The sequence below is a fragment of the Triturus cristatus genome, chromosome 7, assembly GCF_964204655.1.
Source record: "Triturus cristatus chromosome 7, aTriCri1.1, whole genome shotgun sequence".
In the NCBI taxonomy this organism is placed as follows: Eukaryota; Metazoa; Chordata; class Amphibia; order Caudata; family Salamandridae; genus Triturus; species Triturus cristatus.
In genome coordinates, this window is record NC_140590.1 from 434,956,788 (window position 1) to 434,980,614 (window position 23,827).

At 48.3% G+C, this 23,827-nt stretch overlaps 1 protein-coding gene across 2 annotated transcripts in view; it reads left to right on the forward strand.

Moving 5' to 3' along the window:
- Positions 1-23,827, forward strand: part of ADPRM (ADP-ribose/CDP-alcohol diphosphatase, manganese dependent) — a 273,505-nt gene that overhangs the window by 153,737 nt on the left and 95,941 nt on the right. For both annotated transcript variants that reach the window (XM_085616748.1, XM_085616747.1), the window contains exon 3: positions 20,796-21,429. In XM_085616748.1, the coding sequence (XP_085472874.1) occupies positions 20,796-21,429 (634 nt within the window). The remainder of the gene's footprint in view (positions 1-20,795; positions 21,430-23,827) is intronic.

The window sequence follows — 23,827 nt, forward strand, 5'->3', positions numbered from 1 at the left end:
GCGGTTGCGTGGTTGCAGTGTCATCACGTTGGCGATCGGCCATCCACCTGGCTATCCATCGCAATTGGGCAGCCAAGTAGTACTGCTCGAAATTCGGAGCTGCCAAGCCTCTCTGGTCCGTAGGCAGATACCGTTTCTTTATCGCTACTCTGTGCCAGGCGCTGCCCCATATAAAATCCCTGATCACTTTCTCCAGCGTGCCGAAAAAGGAAAGGGGATATATAGCGGCAGATTTGTGAAATAGTATAGGAACCTCGGGAGAGTCACCATTTTAATGAGTGCCACTCCGCCTGTTACGGTGAGCGGGAGTGTACTTCAAAACTGCATCTGGGATTTGATAGCTGCTAGCGCTCTACCCAGGTTCCCATCAAACAAGTCTGCAGACTGCCGGTATATTCTTATGCCTAAATAGCGGAACATGTCTGCCCTCCACTGCACCCTTCCACCATTAAGGACAAGGCTTGGTGCACGATTCCCCCCGCTGAAGGAGTATTTATTAGCATTCACCCTCAACCCTAAGAGACCGTCGAATTATCGCAGGATCCCCGCCAGCTGCAGAGGCACATTTTCAATGTCACTAAGATATAGCAGCAGACCTTCTGCGTATAGTGACACCCCATGTATGCCATCTCCTAGGCGAATACCATCTCCCAGCTGAGTGCGGATTGTCTCTGTAAGTGACTCTATGGCGAGTGCGAAGAGGAGGGGGGATACAGGGCTCCCCTGACTAGTCCCTCTCCGCACTGAGATCGGGTCTGAAATGTAAGGGCCCATTTTGACCCTAACGGACGGCTCTGTATACAGCAGGAATGTGGCGCCCAGATTATATTTCTTCATTGCCGCGAACAGGAACTCCCATTCCAGGGAATCAAATGCTTTCTCTAGGTCCAGTACTAGGCAACCTGTGCGCGGCTAAGTGTGCGTGAAGTCGAACGCAATTCTGAAGAATCAGCGTAAGTTAAGCGAAGTACTACGGGATGGTATGAAGCCGTTCTGGTCTGCATGTATCAACATGGGAACCACCAGTGCGAGCCTGTATGCCAGAACCTTTGCTAGTATCTTGTAATCAGTGTTGAGCAATGCTAGAGGTCTGTACGAACCGACTTCCGTAGGGTCTTTGTCGGGCTTAAGCAATGTCACCAGATGTGCCTCGCGCAGGGATGGAGGGGGCTGCCGCCCATCCAGAACGGTCTCATACAGCGTATGCAGGCGCTGTGTGAGCGACACCCGGTATGCTTTATAATACTCTGCCGGTAGTCCATCTGGCCTTGGTTTCTTCCCCTTGGCTAGAGATGCAATTGCATCCCTAATCTCCTCTAACGGAATCGGCTCTTTCACCATTTCCCTGTGTTTTGTTTTTGTCTCAGGCAGTTGTATGATGTCTAAAAACATCCCTAGGCTTTGTTCAATTCATTGACCCTGAGATTGGTATAGCAAGGCATAATGGCGTGTCATGGCGGTGTGTAATTCGTGTTGCGTTTATAACATGTGTCCCGTGTTGGTACGCACCACACCTATGGGTTGATAAGCTGTTCTTATCATATAAGCCAGGCTAGCATCAGACCCGCCTGATCTGCCGTAGCATGTGTGCGTGCTGTGTCTGCTGCGTAATTATTAATGATGGCACTGGAGATGCTCTAATAGTTCTGCGCTTAGTGTTTCCAGGCCCTGCGCGCCCCGCCTCCCCATGCCCTGCTTGTTTCGTGCCTCTGCAGCTGCGCCTCTATTTTTGTAAGGGAGTTGGATAGTTGTTTGCGTATATTCCAAGTGGTCCCCAAACAGTGTCCCCTCACAGTTACCTAGAAAGCTTCCCATTCCAGTAATGTGTTGCCTACTGTGCCTGCAATGGTTTCAAAGTATTAGAGAATTGCTATCCCCAAGGATGAGCGAAACGCTAGGTCTTCTAGCGCAGCTGGCTGAAGTCACCATGTGGGGACCGGGGAACGGACCGCCTCCCAGGTGAGTTGCAGCAGCTGGTGGTTATGATCGGAGTGTGTCCGACACAAGTACTCTATCTTATGGACAAGTGGGAATAGGGCATGAGAGCCCACTATGCGATCAAGCTGCACATGGAGCCTGTGCAACGTGGAGTAGTATGAGTAGACCCGTATGTTGGGGTTGAGGGCTCTGACAATGCCCAGTGAGCAAGGCAGTCCGCGAATACCTGTGCTTTGGAGATTACTGCAGGTCTCAAGATGGGCAAGAATGACCTATCTAGGTCGACGTTAAGTACTGAGTTGAAGTCCCCCCCTTTCACAAATACATATCTGCCCTCAGTGTCTATTGCCTCTTCTTCCCTCACAAATGGGACCCCAGCCCTTATCCATACTAAGGCACCACGTGCATGGGCGGAGTAGGCAGTGCCATATATTTGACCTCTCCACCTCCTACGCAGGCGCTCTAGCTCTGCATGTGTTGTGTGTCTCCTGTAATAGAGCTACGCTTGTGGACCTACACTGCAAATAGGAGTATATAGAGCATCGGCGCGTTGGTTTGTGCATGCCCCGCACATTCCATATGACTATGTTCGCTTGTGACATATCTGGGCAGTGTGTTGTTTAGTGCGGGCAAGGGTGAGCAAGACGCAGCGAGCCAGGTAGTTAGTGGGTGTATTCTGAGATATCAATACTAAAAATAAAGCAGAGATTTGAACTATAAAGTGCATAACTGTAAAGGTCAAACTCAAGTGCGACATTCGTCCAAACTGGGGTGCCCAACCTTGCAACAACTATGCTAGTGTGCAGTCAGTTATGGGTATGCGTGATATGCGACTGCACAAATTTAGGTTTCCCTCGATGTTGTGACAGCATTGTTAGTAATCCAAACTGCCATGTGTGTTAGCATATAAACTGCCGCTTTTTACTATCCCACGCGTGGATTGCTGAGTACCTTAGTAGGACATGTCAAGCTAGTTGCAGTATATTTGTGCATTTAGCATTTCGCTTCAGGGTTGCGCTTATCATGTTATATTATGTGATCTCCCATCTGTGGAGTGACATCTGATGGTTGTGATCGGTCTAGGTCGTCGACTCAGGATGGCATTGAGCCACTGGTGGTTGTTGATCTGGAAGGGCTCAAGTCACGGTCCATGTGCTATGCTGCAACCCCAATCGTTGCAGCCATTTGTATTGTTTATTGCCTCTCCATTATCTTCTGCTCGGGGTAGGGAGCCATAGAAAACGGTGTCGTATCATTGGGGCCCCTTCGTCTGGCGCGGCAGCAGTTTCTCCTGCCAGGGCACACCAGAGGGTGAGTCAAAAAAACGTGTGGAGTAGGGAGGAGCCAAGATGGCGACCGGGACGGCAGCGTAGACTCCCGGCTCCGTGAACCTCCGCATCCCGCACGGATATCCTGCACGAGATCCTCAACCTGTGCTACGCGGTCGTGTTTCTGAAGGAGAGTGGCACCCGACTGTGTGACTCCGAGGTTTCTGGCTGCGGTACCGCCGGAGAAATGTGCATCTGAACTTTGCGGCCTGTGCGGCCCCGGAGCCGGGACCTCGAGTGGACGCCGTGGCCGGGTGGCAGTTCAACAACAGCGGTCTGTTGTGACTGGGTGGAGTCGGTCCACCGGAGCGGTGCCAAACTCGGCCTACATTTCGTCGTGGTCGTTTCTATTGTCAAGCGTAGCGGACCGGGTGCATGCCCGGGGGTGCAATTCTCAGATCCTCCGGTGGCTGCCCCTGCCTTTGATGGTGAGCTGCCCGGCCGCCGCCCGTATCCTGCCCGGATCATTGCGGGCCGCCCCCGGATTTTTACGGGAGCTGGTCCGTAGTGGGGACGACTGTTGCCCGTGACCACGCAATGGATAACTTTTTGCCTGCCCCCGGAACCCGGTCACCAGCGACGTGGACATCGAGACGCTTGTCCCAGGGTCCCGGCCCCGGTGAGGGTCGGGAATACTTGGCGGCCATCTTGTTGCGATGAAGCCTACCATCCTGTCCGCTGGGTCGCAGCGGGCTTGTGAGAGTGCGACTTTTGGGAGTGTGGCGGCGCGATCCCAGAGAGCTGTGCTGGGGTACGGCGACCTCCTCGAGGCCCTTGGTGCTCTTCACTCCTCCTTGATCCATGGTGTCGGGGTCTTGGGGAGTAAGCTCAACGGTGTGGCGTCGGCGTTGGGGCAATGGCGACCCGCCTGTCCGCACGTACACAGGGACTACTCACACTGCGCACAGGAGGACACTTTGGCGGCCACCCCTGAGGTTAGTGCACAGCTGGACACTCCGGCCAGTATGCTACAGTGTGTTCGTCCAGTTGAGGGCCTGATCTGTCCCGGAGGCATTGGCCCTGAGGGGGATGTGGTAGCCTCGTCCCGTACGTGCCCTCCTGCGACCCAAGGACAACTCCAGCAACTATTGTCTGCTTTGGCTGCTTCTGCCTTCCTGGACCTTGAGTGCAGTGCATATCCTGGGGCAGCACTGGGAAGCCTGTTTCTCCACGCTGCGGACTGTGTTGATGCTCAGAGACTTCCATCCCACCTGTATGCGTCGCTTCTCGGACGTTTTTGGACAATCCTCTACCTTGGAACATCGGATATGGTGCTGGGTCGAGGGGTAGGCATGGGCAGAATTCCAAAGAGTGGTCAGGGATAAGGCTGATCCTTCAGGGGTGGTCATCTAGTAGACGGGAGGGCTCAGGGGTTGCGTGCTCTCCTGGCATAGCTAACAGCATAATAGGTGCATAATGCTCCCCATCTTTCTTTGAGAAGATCGATTTTGTGCTGCTTATTGTTTCACTTTGGGGGAAACTTACCGTGCGGGAGGGAGAAGCCGGGGGTATGTTTTGAAGGCCCTCCTCCAGTTTATTAATACTCTCTCTACCCCCCCGTCTGGTGGGGTTCTTTTCCTACTTCTTTTTCCCTATTCTCCTATATTTCGGGTCTGGTTCCAGGGCGACAGGCACACTGCTGGGGGGGGGGGCCGTACTCATCTGCAGAGGTGCAGGGTGGGGGGTTGGGGGAGGGGATTCTTTAGTCTTTTCTCTCTTTTTCCATGGCCTCCTTTTTCTTCTCTGTTTCTTTTTGTTATTCTTTTTCTGGGATCAGCGTGATACACTTCCTTTGCTATGACTCGCTGCCGCTCCATGTGTACCACAATTTCCGGGGCGCTCTCCGGGAGTTCTGGCGGGGGACTGCAGGCGCCACTGCTTACGATATTCTTCCCCATCCTGATGTTCTTGTGTTTGCGCCATTGACCTAACAGATTGCTGTAAATCGTTTCTGTCTATTACTCTGCATATCTGTAATTGCTGTTTGAAAATTGTCTGGCACCTGATCCTTCTGCCTTGTTTCATTATAAAATGAAAACCTTTTTCTCCTGGTGCCCTACCTACGCTGTTCACAGTATTAGCATTACGATTCTCCTCCCCGAAGTGCTGCCTGTGTTTACATTTGCCTGTTTTTGCTCTGATTGCTTAGCGGCCGGCCCCGGGGGGTTGTAGGCCCATACCTGTTCTTTTTTTTTTTTTTTTTTTTTTTTTAAAAACCTTTATTTGTGCATAGTAAAAGAACAAATACGGGCCTACAACCATCAGGCCGGCCACAATACGGTTGAGCACAGAGACAAACAATACATCCCCTGTGCGTCAAGGTCAAGATTAGCAACGATTCAGGATTCATACACTGGAGGGATCCTGGACACCGGGGGAAGGAGAAGTGAAGGTTAATTTTAAGGTTTTCAAAAAAAAACAAAAACATTTTTATCGAGAAAAAAAGGCAGTAAAGGATAGAAACAAGGAGATTCGAGTCCGCAAGTCGGCTTCATACACTGGAGGGCAGCAGCATCATTAAAACAGCCATAGAAAATCTCATACAGTAAGGCGATGCAGTTAGATAACAGGATCATCACAGTAGTAAATACGCACCCCCTAAAAGCCGCCCCCACTCAATCCACCCCACACCCGGACCCCGAATCGAAACAAGTATAGCGCAGAGACATGAAAGAAAGAGGCCCATAGAACTAAAAAGAAACAGTAAATTACCCCCCCACCCTACACCAATGCGGAGGCTATGGCCTACCCCCCCCCCAGCATAGTGCCTGTCGCCCAATGAACCCGAAATATAGACAAGAGAGAAAGTAGGAATAGAGTAAAGAAACTAAGAGAAGAAAGAAGAAAGGAGGTGGGGAGGAGCCCACGTATCCTCGGAGCGCCCGACACCACCGGCCAACCAATCCTCCACACACCGAAATCCCACTACACCCAAAGGCGGTCGTGTGAAGATAGCATGTAACACCAAGGCAAAGAAGGCAGACAGATCGCGACGAGTGCGCACAACATATGTAGACAATTCCAGTCCCAGTCCAGCCCGGCCGTGAAGCCATGATGATAGAGAGTAATCTAGCCCTGGCCCGATCGCGGGCGTACGATTAGACCCGCCCCCTCGTGAATGCCCCGCATCCCGAACAGACAAAGACAATATGGCCACTTGGGAGAAGATGGAGAAGTAGAGTCACAAAATGGCCGCCGATCATCTATGGAGGTCCCCTTGCACACCATATAAAATCCAGACCTGGCTTGTAAAGTACATGAGTTCCACATAAAAGGAGCCGTAGGCCACCGTGAACGGTTCCTCGAGGTCGCCAGGTGTAGTTCAGCTGGAAACTCCTGCGGGCACGGTGAGGCAGGCAACAACAAAGCAGGCAGCAATGACCGGGGAAACAAAGTGTCTGCCATTGAGCAGGAGAGCGATTGATCCTGAGCGCCGGGAAAGCCAAATGAAGACACCAGTGTAGCACCGTTATACCCAGTCGTTGCTTCCCCGCAGGAGGACCACAGCACTGGCAGACTCACGTCTTGTTGATCACAAACGGGGCGCTCACGGCCCGCAGCAGACAGTGTAGAGTCGAACCGCTCACTCAGCGTTTGCAAGCCGACACACAATTGCAGACGAAAGTCCCACAGGGCAGCCAGAACGGAGCCGTATGTCAGCGGAAGCTGCGTCCCCACAACGGCAGCAATCCGGGACGGCACTGGGGAACTGGAGTCTGGTAGAGGGAGGGCGAAGCGGGCAGCGGGCGAGACCGGAGCATCACCCCCCAGCAGCGAGCAGGCAATCAGCGCCATGTTTTACCGTTGAACGGTACCGTGGCCAGGGGGGGGATCGTGACAAGGAGGCAATTCCCAACAGGTCTGCGCCGCCACAGGTGAAAGCCAGCAGGCGCTTCCCCTCCCTCGGGCTCTCTTTGCAGCCGACTAGACCATAGAAGAAGGAGGTCTGCAGCCTTCCACAGCGTGGTCCACAGAGCGGGGTAGGAGACCCGCCACACCGGGGCTTACCCTCTAGCTCCAGCCCGTCAGGTGCAGGGTACAGGAGGTGTCCGGGCGTCTCTCTCCCGGCTCTTCTGGCGACCGTACGTGGCGTGAGGCGGGAGCGGGACCTCGGGCTCAGATTTGCACCAGCGGGTCCGGTGACTGCAACGCTTCCAGAGGGCCGGCCGAGGCCACAGTAGAGCAAGGGTCCAGGGCGGAGAACAAAGGCACCAAGAACTCCGGCATCCGGGCGGGCTAAGACTTCGGGAAAGCGACGGCGCAGTCAGCGCGTCGTCGCACGCGTGGCACCTCGAAAATCGGCAAGGATAGGAATCAGGATGATAGTCCGAGGCCAAGGGCCGACGGAGCCGGGCGCTCAAGCGACTGCTCCGGTCGCCATCTTGGCTCCTCCCCCCCATACCTGTTCTTGATTGAACTGTCAATAAAGGTTTTCAAAAACAAAACAAAAAAAAAAAAAAAAACGTGTGGAGCCTTTCGTGACCACTCGTAGTCTGGCCAGGAAGAGCAAGGAATAGCGGATATCTAGATCACGGAGCTGCCGCTTCACTGAAGTGTAGGTGCTCCTACGCCTCTGCACCTGTGCTGTGTAATCTGGGAACACGATGACTTGATTGCCTCGGACACTGATATCTGTGAGCTTGCAGGTTTTACGTAACATCACATCTCTGTCTCTGTAATTGAGCAGTTTGAATAGGAATGGCCGCGGCTGGGCACCTAGGGGAGGTTTATGGGCTGGTACCCGGTGCGCTCTCTCAACCACGAAATGCTGCGACAGTATGCCAGTTGACAGCAGCTCCCTGAGCCAGTGCTCGACGTATTCCTCCGAGTTGTGTCCTTCATCTCCTTCCGGGAGGCCTACTACTCAGGCGTTTTTGTGGCGCGAGCGCCCTTCCGCTTCTTCCACTCTCTCCTCTAATGTGTGCATACGATCAAGTAGGTCCTGTAGGGCCGCTGTGTGGCTTTGCGTGATGGGCTTTAGTTCGGCTAGGGACTGTTCATGGGAGGGGACCTTTTCAACCAGCTTCTGGTGGTCAGCACATAGCAGAGGGAAGTCTGAGGTGTCAATCAATCAATCAGGGAATTGTAAGCGTGCTACTCACCCATGAGGGTCTCAAGGCGCTGAGGGGGGGTCCGCAGATCTGTTTAGCCGAAGAGCCAGGTATTGAGGGTCTTCCTGAAGGTGTTCATGGAGGGGGCACGTCTGATGTCTGCCGGTAGCTCGTTCCAGGTCTTGGCTGCAATGTGAGAGAAGGATCTGGCTCTGTGGATGCGCGGCGTTTCGGCCAGTGCGAGGTTGGAAGATCGGAGGTTTCTTTTGGGTACGTGGAAGTTGATTCTGTTGTTGAGGTATTTGGGTCCGTTGTTGTGTAGGCATTTGTAGGCATGAGTGAGGATTGTGAAAGTGACTCTTTTCTCCATGGGGAGCCAGTGGAGACTTTGTAGGTGTTGACTGATGTGTTTGTGTCGGGGGATGCCGAGGACGAGTCTGGCGGCGGTGTTCTATATTGTCTGGAGTTTGCGGAGTAGGGACTTGTTGATGCCGGCGTAAAGTGTGTTTCCATAGTCCAGTCTGCTGGTGATGAGTGGTGTGTGTGACTGTCTTCATTGACTCTGGGGGGATCCACTTGAAGGTCTTGCAGAGGGTGTTAAAGCAGCTGGAGGTGACGGTGTTGACCTGTCGGTTCATGGTGAGTAATGAGTCGAGTACGATGCTGAGGTTCTTTCCGTGGTCTGAGGGGGTAGGTGGGCTTCGAGGGCGGTCCGCCACGAGGTTCTGGACCATGCAGAAGGGGTGGTACCGAGGACGAAGACTTCTGTCTTCTCGGCGTTGAGCTTCAGGCAGCTGTTGGTCATCCAGACTGCGGCGTCTTTCATTCCTTTCCGGAAGTTGAGTTTGGCAGTGGTGGGGTCTTTAGTGAGGGAGAGGATGAGCTGGGTGTCGTCGGCATAGGATACGATGTTGAGGCCGTGTTGTTGGATGATGGCTGCGAGGGGGGCCATGTAGATGTTGAAGAGGGTGGGGCTCAGGGATGAACCCTGTGGGACTCCGCAGGTGAATTTCGTGGGGTCGGAGAGGAAAGGTGGGAGTCTGATCCTTTGGCTTCCTCCGGTGAGGAATGATTGGATCCAGTCCAGGGCTGTTCCTTGTATGCCTGTGTCGTGTAGTCTAGTGACTAGTGTGCGGTGGGAGACGGTGTCGAAGGCCGCTGATAGGTCGAGTAGGATGAGGGCTGCGGAGTGGCCTTGGTCAAGGAAGGTTCGGATGTCATCTGTGGCAGCGAGTAGGGCTGCCTCTGTGCTGTGGTTGCTTCGGAATCCGGATTGGGACGGGTCGAGGACTGCGTTCTCGTCAATGAATCGTGTCAGTTTCCTGTTGACTGTTTTCTCTGTAACTTTGGCTGCGAAGGGGAGGAGCGAGATGGGCCGATAGTTCTTGAGGTCAGTGGGGTCCGTTGAGGGCTTCTTGAGCAGAGGGCTGACTTCTGCACGCCTCCAGTCATCTGGGAAGGTGCCTGTTTTGAAGGTGGTGTTGATGGTGCGTTGTAGTTCGGGCGCGATGGCGGTCACGGCTCTGTGGTAGATGTGAGGGGGGCAGGGGTCGGTGGGGGCCCCCGAGTGGATGCTTTTCATGGTCGAGGCGGTGTCTTCAGCTGTGATCGGTGTCCAGTTGGAGATGGTGGGCTGGCTGGTGTTTCTGGGGCGCCTTCTGGATGATCGATGAAGTTGTCGTAGAGGTTTTTGATCTTGAGGTGGAAATAGGTTTCAAGCTTGTCGCAGAGGTCTTGGGATGGGGTGATGTCTGGCTTCGCTGTGTGGGTTGGTGAATTCTTGAATGACACTGAAAAGTTCCTTGGAGTTGGTGGTGTTGGCCAGGATTTTGTTGTGGATGAAGTTCCACTTGGTGGCTGTGATCTGGTTGTGGTAGTCCATCATGGCGTCCTTGTAGGTTGTGTGGTTTTCAGTTGTCTTGGTGTTTCTCCAGTTCTTCTCCAGGCATCTGCAGGTGCGTCTGGCTTCTTGGAGAGTGGTGGCGAACCAGGCGGCTTTCCTGGGGCGTTGTCTGTCGGGGTTGTGTAGCGGGGCAAGCTCGTCTGCGCAGTCGGAGATCCAGGTGTGGAGTTCTCTGGCTGCGTCGTTTGCATCGGGTGCCCAGGTGTGGTTGTCTCGGGTAATGATGGAGTTAAGTTGCTCTTCGGTAACCTTGCTCCAGTTCCTTCGTGTTGAGTGTGGGGCTAGTTTGGGTGCCTTGGGTTTGTTGATGGCGAAGTGGTAGTCGGTCCATGGCTGTTGCATTGTGTGGCTGAATTGGATGCTGTTTCCTACCGCGAAGATGGGGCCGAGGGTGTGTCCTGCTCTGTGGGTCAGTGTGTTGAGGAGTTGTTTAAGTCCGATGCTGGCAAGGTTGTCACGAAGGATAGTGGAGTTGGGGTCACTGGGGTTGTCGGGGTGGAAGTTCAGGTCTCCAATGAGTATGTAGTTTGTTGAGGCGATGGCGTGGGGTGTGATGAAGTCGGTGATGGTGGTGGCGAAGGGTGTTTGGGAGCCGGGGGGTCTGTAGACGAGGGTTCCTCGGAGTGTGGCTTTGGGGGTGGTCTGGATCTGGAAGTGCAGGTGTTCGGCGGAGGGGAAGGTTTCGCTGGAGGTTGTGAGGCAGAGGGTGCTCTTGTGAGCGATGGCGAGGCCCTCTCCTGGGTGGTTGGAGCGGTCTTTCCTCTGGATCTTGTATCCATCTCGGAAGGCGGTGCTGATGTCGGAGGCGGAGGATGCATTTTTCCAGGTCTCTGTGAAGAAGGCGATGTCGGGCGAGAGAGAGTCGAGTAGGTTCCAGATTTCCATGGCGTGTTTGTGTACGGAGCGTACGTTGAGGAGGATGCATTTTTGGGTGTCGCCGGTGCTGGCATCGGCGGTGTTGGAGGCCCGGGTGGCGGTGAGGATCTGGCGGCAGTGGAGGCAGGAGAACTGGCCGTGGGCTGTGTTAAGCGAGGCCTGTTGGCATTCTCTAAGTCTTCCAGTTTTGAGTGCAAGGAGGGTGGTAGTGTCATAGCGATGGGTAGTGGGAGGTCCAGGGTTCCTGGCGCTGGCCGCAGTCGGGTCACGGACGGGTACAGACAGGCTTGCCTTTGGCGAACCAGCGGTGCGCCCGCTGCGCGCGGCTGCCATTAAGTAGGGGAGGTGGGAGGGAGGAGAGGCTGGGAGGTGGGTGCGGGGGCATTCTGGGGGGGAATTCCAGGGGGAAGGGGCAGCAGTGGCGAAAGGCGAAAGGAACAGGCTGGCACGAGAAAATAAAAACAGTGGTGGAATTAGAGCAAGACACAGATGGGCACAATAACAGTGGCACAACAGGGAAAAATTAAGGAAAAAAACGTCTGAGAAAGGTTACGGTGGTTGCAGGCAGTCTGGTCCCAGTTGGAGCGGGCAGCAGGCACAGGAGCGGGCAGCAGCCTCGAACCTCCCAAGGAGGAGGTCAGGGTCTGGAGGCAAGAAACGGCACAGCAGAGCTGCGGGGAGAGAGTGTACCTAGACTGAGGGTCATAGGTCTTACACTATGTCTATTGTAGACTCCACAGAGGTCCTCGTTTGATCCAGCGTGGCCCCTATCTTCTCCACTGCCGCCAGTACCGAATCTAGTTTGATGGAAATCTCTGTGTGTGGTGCCTCTCCGGCGCTGCCCCCATCCGCGTGCATTTTCTCTGGGGCGCTGGAGCGCACATTGACTTGTTGAACATTCGTGCGCAGGCGGCACATGGCTAGTTTTTGTGCCAAAACCATTAGATGGAGATGTCCGGTGTCTGCCTGGGTCATGTGCTAGTCTGTCTGTGGCACCAGGGTGAGCCGTGTCGGCAGTACAGTGATTGTTGCTGTCAGGGCCTGCTTACTTGGGCGTGTTGCGTGTACTCTGTGTCACAGCACATCAGGTCGAGGAGGGCAGCGTAGGCGAGACCGGCAGCAAGTATCTGTTGTGTTACCACCCCCCCCGGTGCTGGGCCCGCCTCATCTGCCACAGATTTGAGGTCTAGGCCAACCCCCGCGCCTCATGAGCTCAGTTGGGGTATGGCATTAATAGAACAGGCCAGGGAGTGCGATGCCTGCGGGATGCTTTGGGTGTGACCCAGGGTCTCCCCATCAGGTCTGTCTCGTTTTGCCCCAGGTCCTGCCTTGAGCCATAGCATTCAACACTAAGAGGCCCTGAAGGAGTCCTGACGTTTTGCCCTGTGCTTACGTCTCCAATTTGCGTGGCGCCACAGCTGACTCTCAGAGGGATAACTCTTCTATCAACCCCAGGCAAAGCATTCAAGAGTGTCACCCTGAACAGAATGAAGGAACACAATGCTCAGTTGCGAGACCAGGAGGCTGGCTTCCACAAAGATAGATCCTGGAATTGAACTCCCCCATCTAAGGCAATATGGGAAGGCATTACACACCACGGACTGATAGACCCTTTGGAAACTCCTCCGCCACTACGGTTTGCCAGATAAACTCGTAAGAATCATCAGAAACCTTATAGAAGAATAACCTGCACAATAGTCCATGGAGGGTGAACTCACGGAAGTCTTCCAAGTAAGGACCGGAGTCTGCTTCTGCCTTTTCTCTTCCTGCTGGCCATAGACTGGATCATGAAGTCATCCACAGCAAGGAGAAGCAATGGGATTGAGTGTACACCTTGGATGCAGCTCGACGACCTTGACTCTGCAGATGACCTGGCACTACTTTACAATACCCATCTGAAGATGCAAGAGATAACCGACAATGTGGCAGCCACATCAGCAGAACTTGGTCTCAACATCCACAAGGCAAAAACCAAGATCCTGAAGGATAACACTGCCAGCACAACTGCACTCATTCTTGCAGGTGATGTAATGGAAGAGGATGAGGCATTCACCTGCCTGTGCAGTGTCCTAGATAAGCAGGGAAGCACAAACACCGACGTCAAGGCAAGAATCAGCAAAGCAAGGACTCCCTTCATTTAGCTAAAGAAGACCTCGAGCTCCAAGGACCGAATGCTGCCAAACAAGATCAGGCTTTCTAACACTAATGTAAAATCGGTCTTTTTGTATGGAGCAGAAGCTTAGAGGACAGCAGTGAAAACCACCAACAAAGTCCAGACACCTGTCTGAAGAAAATCCTCCAAATACATTGGCCAAACACCATCAGCAACAACGACCTCTGGCAGAAGACTTTTCAACTTCCTCCTTATGATGAAATCATGAAAAGATGCTGGGGCTGGATGGGTCACCCTCCGCAAGCATGCATTAAACACCACCCTCACCTGGAACCCTCAAGGGAAAAGGAAAAGAGGAAGGCCAAGAAACACCTGGTTCTGAGGCCTCGAGGCTGACGGCAAGGAGATGTGTTACACCTGGAGTCAGATTGAAAGAAAGCCCAGGACAGCTGGCTAGAGAGTCCTGGTTAATGACCTACACTCCAGGAGGAGTAGTAGGCATATGTAAGTAAGTCCGCAACAGCTTGTTGAAATGCAAATCTTTAGGCCCGATAAACTCTGTCATCAACTTCTTCAGATCACTCATGGTTATATTACTCACCGATGATGATAGGATCCGTCAACATGCCAAAAACATGCCTAGAGCTAAGACTGAACCGGATGTCAAGAACATATCTAAATCTCAGTCTATCTGAACTCCTCCTGTTCTCTAATAGTATTAAATACCTTTGATTGAAGTTTGGTTAGAAAACATGAATCTTGAAGGCATTAATCTCCAACTGACTGCAGATATATAATCAGTTGGGGCCACTGTAGACACAGACCTCTACCTCAAGCAACATATAGCTAAGAAAACTAAGAATGTGTGGTAGAATCTCTTGCTCTTGAAAGCCTTTGTGTCTGAAATTCTCTTTAAATCAATAGTACAAGCACTAGTCTCCCACCATGACAGAGTGATTACTCTGCTCCATGCTATACCGAAATCAACATTAGCAGCCCTGAAAGGCATTCTCCCTGCTACAACTAAACTCGTCAAGGGCCTAAATAAATTCAACCTCATTACCCTGACACTAGCACCCCTTCCAGGTTCACATCATTTTCAAGACTTTCTTAGGCTGTCGGAGAATCATAAGGCCCTGTGAAACAAAACCCCAGTATACCTACATGAGAAATTAGCTATTGCAGACATACAATAGCAGGTCAGGAGTCATGACACTAACTAATAAAAACGAAGAAATGCATAAAAGAAAAGACCAAAAGTCAAGTCTTCTGAGCTTATGCACCCTGAATTTGGAACAACCATCAGCATCAGATCTGCTCCGTCCTGTGTTTCAGAAAGAAAGCAGACTCACCTTCCACTGAACATTGTCACCTCACTAACTATGTGGACATTTTTTTATCTTTGGCGAATTGTTAACGTTCCTAAATAATCACTTTAAGTTTTCGACTTTCTGTTCATTGCTAAGTTTCTTCTAGATTCACAGAATTCAGTTAAATTAAATATAACATAAAACTCATAAATAGCAGCATTCTGAAATAAAAAAAAGTTTAAGTAAAGAGAATAATGAATTAAAAAGAAAGATACACCCCACATCAGTTGGCAGAGAAAAACAATAATGTTTTGATTACTGAAATAAAATTAAAATATTTTGAGCAATAGAAGAAATAGTTCATTTTCATTTTCCTGCACTCTTGTAACACAGTTTACTAAATAAAGCTATATGAGGCGGATTTCCATCTTGAATATACATATTTGGAGTTTGATTTATTAATCATTGTTAACTTTATTCTGACCACATGAGCATTTTTGCACTCTCCATTTTATGACCAATTTTAGGAAATTACAGAATATTGAAAAATGTCAATAAATGTGTCCTTGTTTTTCATTTTTTGATGCATTTGTTTATGCATTTTAACCCCTTTCACACAGGTGTGGGTCAGCACCCGCTCCCCAGTGCATCTGTCGGCCAGTGGCCGACACTAAGGAGGGTTGGAAAGGATCCTCCAGTGCTGGCACTGTAGGATGATTTTTTTTCTTTTTTAAGTAAGAGATAGGGGAGACACTTAGATGTTTGCTAGGTTTCCATAGGTGCCGGCTGAGCTACGGCCCAAAATCCACAGCTGCTGACATTTTAAAACAAAGTGTAATTTTCCAGTAAAAATGTGATGTGTCGATGTTGAATTGTGGGCCCTTCACTGCTGCGGGCACTAGACTTATCCGCACAAGTTTGGTGCTATTTTTATCGCGAGACCTGGGGGATGCTAGATGGAAGGAGGTTTGTGGGTTCCCACAGATTCCAGACCTTTCCATCACAGAAATGGGATGACATTTTTTTTTTTTGGGTTCAAAGTTTGAGGTTTGCAAGGAATCCTGGGTAAAAAACATCTGGAGGGAGCCACACAAGTCACGCCACCCTGGATTCCCCTAGATGTCTAGTTTTAAAATATGCGCAGGTTTTCTAGGTTTCCCTAAATGCCGGATAAACTAGGACCCAAAATCTACAGCTATCCAAATTGTAAAAAAAGTGTCAGTTTTCAGTGGAAATATTTGCTGTGTCTATGTTGGGTTTTGGACACTTTCCTGTCACGGGACCTAGGTCTACCAATACAAGTGAGGTACCATTGTTATCAGGAGACTGGGGGAGCGGTGGGTGGACAGGGAATGCTAGGTGGACAGACGTTTGTGGCTTCCAGCAGATTCTTGAAATTTTCATCACAGAAATGTGAGCAAAATGTGTTTTTTGTTTGAAGTTTGAGGTTTGCAAAGGTTTCTGGGTAAAATGACCTGGTAAGAGCCACGCTGGTCATACACCCCAAGACTCCCCCGGTTTGCCTAGTTTTAAAAAATGTGCCGCTTTACTCAATTTCTCTAGGTGCCAGCTGAGCTAGGGCCAAAAACCCACAGCTACCTACATTGCAAAAAAAGGGTCTGTTTTCAGTGCAAAAAATTTGATGCGTCTATGTGTGTTGTGTGTGGGGTCTGTAGTGGGGGTCGAATTGCTGTCTCTAGAAATAGGAGAAAGGTATGCTGTATTGCTGAATGAAGAGTTATCTTTATTTCTGGATAAAATTAGCCCATAACAGTAGAACGCTCAGGACAGGTCAGAAGGCTGCTCAAGAATGGTATCTCCAACAGCTTTCAGAACCTGTCCAGTGTTTCACAGAACACAGGCAATATGGGCGCTCTGTTAAAGGTGTATCACATAAAAAACAGGAGCATGTAATAACTTTATACACACTACAGGGCCCTTTCCTGTTACAGTCACTTGGCATACCCACACAAATGAGGTAGCATTTTTATTGGGAGACTTTGGGGAATGCAGGGTGGAAGGACATTTGTGGCTTTCCACAGATTCCAGAAGATTTTCTCACAGAAATGTGTGGAAAATGTGTGCTTTTAGTCAAAGTTTGAGGTTTGCAAAGGCTTCAGAGTAAATTTACCTGGTCAGAGAACCCAAGTCACCCCATCCTGAATTCTGCTAGGTGTCTAGTTTTCAAATATTTGCAGGTTTACTAGGTTTCCATTGGTAATCACTGCTTCTAAACTCCATATCTTGTGCCTAATTCAGAAATACCTAGGTTTCTTGATACCCATTTTTCACTATACATATCTCACCATATGAATTGGTCGGTACTCAGTAACCAATTGTACAGTGCTGCTCAGTTGTTGGCTCTGGGTACCTCGGGATCTTGGGGAACCTACACACCATATATATCCCCGCAACCAGAAGGGTCTAGTGGAAGTAATGGCATATTGCTTGTGTAAATTGGCCATTGTGACAAAGGGTTATAGATAAAAAGTCACAAATTGCCCTTTTTCCAACTCAATTCCAATGTTTCTTTATTTCAACAGTTAGTTTCTTTGTTAAAACCTTGAGGGATCTTGACATATGACCCCTTGATGAGTTCAGGAGTTTGTGTGCTTTTCAGAAATCTATAACTTTCCTGGATCAACCATGGATTTCATGTGGTTTCCACCACAAACTAGAAGTTCACTGAGAGCACAAAAATGCCAAAACTGTGGTAAAAAAAATTGTGTTTTGGGTTGGATGGAGCATAGTTGCACGTTTTGTTGTAGTGCTTTGGTGGAAGACTCCTCTAACTTGGCTGTGCTGCCTAGCTCTATCATTATGACCAATTAGCCTTAGAGGGGAAACAAAGTGGAAGTGGGTAATAAGCTGCTGTAGTACCTGTTGGCTTCTGAATCCTGCAACGTTTGGAAGAACATGCACCTTGAACTAATTTTAACATGGATTTTATGGCAAAGGCCATGGATGTTGAGTGGGCTTGTGATGCCACATCGTCTGGGGGAGGCATGCACAGCCGGTTGCTAATGGGGCAGATTGGTTCACAGACTCTGCAGGGGATAAATTGAATGTTGAACCTCTCCAGAGCTGTACTCCAGTTACTAGTTACTGGGGGAGTATCTGAGTTTTGAAAAGCATGTACAAGTTAACAGTCCATGGACTCAATGCTGCTTCCTTATCCACTTTATGGATATAAAGTACAAGCTTGTAGCCCATCTTACAACAAAATAAGGATTATAATTCATATGTTTGCTTGTCAAAGACTGAACTCTGAGAAGTTCTGTTGAGTCGCCTTCTTGATTGCAACATTACAGGCCAGATGATTTGCTGCAAATGTACAGTTTATTTCTGTATTTTTTCATGGAGGAGAAAAGGACAACCACTTACACAGTGTGGGACCTATTCTGTTTTATATAAGAATGCATAGAAAGCGGCTACATTTAATTCTTTAAGTAGTGATCTGTGTAAAAAAATATATTTAGCAGGGCATATCATGTGATAACTATTGATATAAAAAAAATGTGAGCAATGCAAAAGGACTGCAAGTATCACTGTGCCTATGGGTTCTCATCATTAGTGTCACCTTTAAAAAAGTATGTGAATCAGAGGGGTTAATGTGAATCTTTTGTGATGCACACTTCTTTCTTGATTCCCTGTTATATGCAATTCAAACAAAAACTGGCATAACAAAAAAAACTCTACTGCACCTTGAGAAATTCAGATCACATCCTATAAACAGACCACAATGATGGGCATGGCTGTTTATAAGGCTTGTCCAGACATCTATCCTGAAATCATGGTGTTCAGTCGACAAAGGAAGTAGAAGTCCAAGTTTGACATCATTTGCACCGCTCTGAATTTTCCAGGCCTGCCTCCATCCATTTATGATCCATGTGGCTTGCGAAATACCCCTTTGGTTGACTGCAAGATCACAGAAGCCAGAACAATCCAGGCAGAGATGACATCCAGCAGTAGGCTGTGCTCTGCATCTAACAGCGTGCAGTGCGTGGAGCACTCCTTCCTTCTCTGAATGATTAAATTCTGCGCTTGGAACTGGTCTTTGAACCAAAATTGCACTCCGTCCGAGTTAGACTGGGCTAAAGACTAAAGATGTGAGAGGAAATTCGTTGTGGTCTGCGATAAGGTAGAGTCGAGGTGAATGCAAAAGTATTACAGAGAAGCTCAGTTGCTCAATATAGAGAGAAGTGAATGAAGAGAAGCATCTTAACATCCACAGATTCTGCAGCAGAATTGTTTGGGAGGAACATGAACAAATATTTTGAGTTCAGGACTTTGAAGCTGCACGTAAAAAGAAGAACACTTAAACCAAACAAGCATTGGCAAAGCTAATAGGTCTGACTTCTTGTTAGGGGAAGTGTCTGGTAATAGGTGGGCAGCTGTGTGTGTTGCCCCAGCTGTCACAGAAAGAAAATCCCACAATGAAGCAAAATCTTGGGCTGCAACAATATGTAAGCAGGGAGTAGGGTTCCTCTACTGAACAGACTGCAGTAGCAGAGGTAAGATGTACCTTATCCAAAGAGTGTTATGAAAGTGAACCTCAAGATAGCATAATAATTGGTGAACTTAAAAAAGTATACTAATTAAAATATAGCCTAGCAGATATTTGTGTTTGACCTGCCACCTAGTATGACCCCTGTCCAAGAAATAGTGTACTAGCAATTGAGGGGATTTTGTATTGTTGAAGCAACACTGGTCAACTTTTTCTACTCATAAACAATGAATGAACTAGGGTGGTTAGACATAGTAGTATAGTGTAATAAGGCAAATAATTATATGTGTCCATATATCAGTGAGAATAATCTTTTACATTTTGATTGTGGTATATGTTAAGCATATATGAAGCAGTGAAGGGTTGTTGTAATAGGGTGACAATAGTTGGCAATAGCAGTAATTGTACAAAAGAAGTGACGAAAAGGTTAGTTTATTTAGTATGTTTAAATAAATACGATGTGTTAGTTTTAGTTATAAGTGGGTGATGCATATGCAAAATAAGTCATTTAAGGCAAGGTGATTATTAGTTGTTCGCAGTTTTGGAAATGTAACTTCAACAACATGTTATAATGATAGTAAAATAAAACATAGGAACAGGCAAGGATGATTAGCTAATAACGCTTAAATTTTATAGCAGTTTTATGTATCCAAACAGCACCCACTTCCTAAGGAAAATTCCCATTAAGCAGCATCAGAGTGTTGATATGCAACAAAGTAAATACATCCAAGAAGACACACTGGTTCTTAATTGTCATGTTGCATATGCAGCCTAACACAAGGGCTACTTGATATGTGTCTTAGTTCCCTATGTGTCCCATCTGTGTGTTTATATAGGAGGGAGCTGTGTTGAGTCCTTTATGGAATCTCGTGCATGTCATCCTTGTCTGTATGGTATAGGGAGATCTCTTGAAGTAGGAGGCTGACCAAATAGCTACCAAGCTTTTGAAAGGGGGGCTTCTGTGCCATACTACTATTAAAAATCTTCCAATATGAATTTTGGAGACTGTGCGTAACAAGTATGGGATCACAAAAATCTAAGAGCAACATAAATGGAACAGTGCAGCCATCAATGAAATGCATGGCTATGAACAGCCCAGCCATGTAATGGCTAACGATGAAAAACACATGAAGGCTAATGTCTGAAGGGTGCTTACCCAATGCCCACTTTTTCTTTTTACTTCTTCTTATACTACTTTTTAAAAGAATTGTTGAATACATGAGGTTGTCCAGACCTGTATGGCTCTTTGTACCCGGATAAAATATTAAAATGAAGCCCATCAAACAAGAAAAGCCTAATGTTCATTTTGGAGGCTCCAAATTGTATGCAGCAATCCCAGGGAGACACAAAGAGGTGACAAGCTCCATTGACTATTTTATTTATCACTGTGAAATCTGCCAAAACAGTGTTTGCAAACCATGGGAAAGGAGTGATGCTCTTAATTCATTTTGGAGGCCCGCTTTCAAACACATTAAAAAACCTCAAGAATCTGTTAGATTATGGAGATAAACTTGAGAGTATCAGAACCTGCAGAGTAGACCAACATTTCATTAATCATTCTATGGGAATAAGTCACTACATCGCTCAAGGGAGTTGATTAAGAGAGAAGGTTTATGTGTATAGGTTGCAAGTTTCTTCATTCTTCATATGGCAGACCTTTTTTGAGGAATAAGAGAAATGCTTCACTTTTCTGGATGCATTCTCTGAATAGATGCATTTAATTCTAAGCTTTGTGTCCTGAACTGGCTATTTGTATTTTTCTATTTCAGGAGCTATATTCTAATGTCCTGGACCGAGAAAACGAAAGTAGTGATGGGATGGAGCCCTACTTTACTTTTGGTATCATAGCAGATGTTCAGTATGCTGATACAGAAGACAGTTATAACTTTACCAGGACAAGAAAGAGATATTACAGACAAAGCCTTCATCTCTTCCAAAGTGCAATTGAAGAGTGGAATAAGGAAGCCAAGGGGCCCAGTTTCATACTTCAACTTGGCGATATCATAGACGGCATCAATTTTCAGCTCCAAGCATCTGATGTATCTCTTCAAAGAGTCTTAAATGAAGTGGGAAAATGCAAAGCTGCATTTCATCATGTGTGGGGAAACCATGAATTTTACAACTTCAGTAGGGACTATTTAACCAACTCTGAGCTTAACAGTAAATGTTTGCAAGATCAACAAGACTCTGTTTCTACAACAAGGCAGAAGTGTGTTTCTGAAGATTCTGATTCTGAAGGATACTATGCTTACCACTTTTGTCCTTTTCATTCATTTCGGTTCTTAATGGTTGATTGTTATGATCTCAGCATCATTGGTAGGAAACCATCCAGCAAAAAGTATCAAGATTCCTTGAAGATACTGAAGGAGAAAAACCCAAATACAGATCTCAATAGCCCAGATGGTAAGTTTTTCTTTTGTTCTGGTTCAGGGTAGGTTCAATATGGAGAAAACAATGTTTATACAAAATGCCAGTAAGACATTTTGTAGAAACTAATTCCAGTTATTCTATAATACAACTACAAGTGGATTGTTAAGTTAGGTGAATGCGAAATACTGTTTAAATATTAATTATTACAAAACTCGACATGTTCTCCTGTATTACTCATGTAGGAGATTTGCAACACAAATCCTATATCCTCATGGGACTTTTAAGTGCTCTCTGAGGAAAATAAAGATGAAACATATCAGTTGCGACTGCCAGCCCATTTGCATCTTTGGCAACCTAGCTACTAGTTCGAGGCTTTTGCATATGTTAGTCAGATTGACGTTCAGTTCTGTGAGAATGTATATCGCGTGGAATAGAAGGTAGTAAAAGAATGTGAACCAGACTGATTACAAATGAGTAGTATCTTTTCAGTTAGGTCAGTTTGTTGACTTGAGAACTGTAGAGCCTTGTGAACACAGTGTTACAGCATGCAGCCTTAAAAGAAGTAATCTGACAAGTTCAGCTGTCAGAACCCCTTTCAGAGGGCCATGAGCAAGAAGGAACTACTGGTCCCAACCATGGTGGTTGAAGCCATTTGTTCCTGATGTTGGGGGCCTGGCCTTCTATGGGCTCTGATCAACTGTGCCAAATACCTATTCCATGCTTGGCTGTCTGTGGTAGCACAAGTTAAGCAGCCAATGCATTCTTGGGGAGGAGGTAGGTGTAGGGCGAACACAGGCTCACAAATTAGCATATGTTCAGCAACCTCAGTTAATGAATATTCAGACAAATTACTTGCTTTTATGAAAAGTAGTATTTATACACATGCACAAACCAAAGTACGGTATACACTAAATAATAAATGGTACTCACTAAATAATAACTCAGTCTTCATAAGGTCTTTATTGTAGCACTGTCCCCATGAGTGAGCATCAGTACACCACTTTTCCAAGTACAGACTGGGGTATTTCCCATTTACTTAAAGCAACATTCAGGTTAGTCCACACTAGAGAACATGAGTCTTAACAGTCCCACAATGGCTATTCAGAGTCCAAATTGCCCCAGTACCTTCGCCTCTTCTGTCACAGCAGATCCCCTCCCCCAAACTCCCACCCCCCCATACACACACAAAGGCTCAACAGCTCCGGGTGCAGTATTACCTGCTCCTGCTGGAGTAAAGGCAGAAGTCCCAGGAGCATTCAGTGGTCCTGTTTCATGGTTAACGTTGGCTGGTGCCAGCGATGAGCGTATAGTGCTGGTAGTCTCTTCGCAGCCTGCACGGGTTCTGGACCTCCACAGCGCTCCTCTGTTGTCACTGTAAGTACTGTCTGTCTCCAATGGCAGACCTGGGGCTGCTACTTGAGTTCAGATGATAATACAGAAGCACTGAGTTCACAGTTGCACACTGTTCTCGGGCACCGGACTTCGGCTTCTTCCACTGGCCCAATCTAGCATACGGGGGTTGCGCTCCGAGCACTCAAGGTGGGGTCCGTTTTCCGGGCACAACACTGCACAGGGCGATGGCTTTATCTTCACCACAGCGCTGCACCAGGCTTACGGTCATTAAGATTCTCCCCGACCCCCACCTTAAAAATAAGGATCTTGAGCCACACACTTAAGGGGAGGTCCCTCTTCGAGTCACAACACTTCACAGAGCAATGGACCTATCTTCACCACAGCATTGCACTAGGGCAGCGGCCTTTAAGATTTGGTGTGGTCCCCATTTGGCATATTTGGGGAGGGGGAGGTTACAAGCCATGATCACTGGCAGGTGGACCTATAGGTGTGGCGGTCCCCATGGGCCAGAATCTCACTCTGCACCCGATATCTACTCTGCAGGGTCCACACTGGACCCCGCTCTCTCCAGGCAGTCTCATTTTCCTTACAGGGTCCTCTGGTTTCAGGTCAGGCAGAAGCAGGTGCTCCAGGCTCCAACCAAATGTTTCTGATTATTCTGGTTGATGTCCCCCTACGCAGCATGGACGACTGGCAGAACCTCACTCCCCAATCTTGGTCACAACCATCAAAACTCATGCTGAGCTTCTCCATGCTGATGTACAGCTTCAGTTTCGCAGTTTGGGTGTCCCAAGCTCCTGTTTTTATAATCATTTTCCAGACACAAATGTCATTTAGTGTCTCTGCTTTTGAAGTTTGAGTTCTGGGGATTGCCTACTTTGAAGTGCCCATTTCTCTGACTTGTACTTCTTCCAGAGAGCGGTCTATCAGAGCAGTAATGTCTCCAAATCTGATAGCCCCAAACACAGGCCATGATATTGCCTAGAGGATCACATCTGGATTTCAGAATGTAGATTACTTGAAAGCACTGCATGGTGCCACTACCGTGCCTTTGCTGCTTAACTCTTAGTAAAGGTAG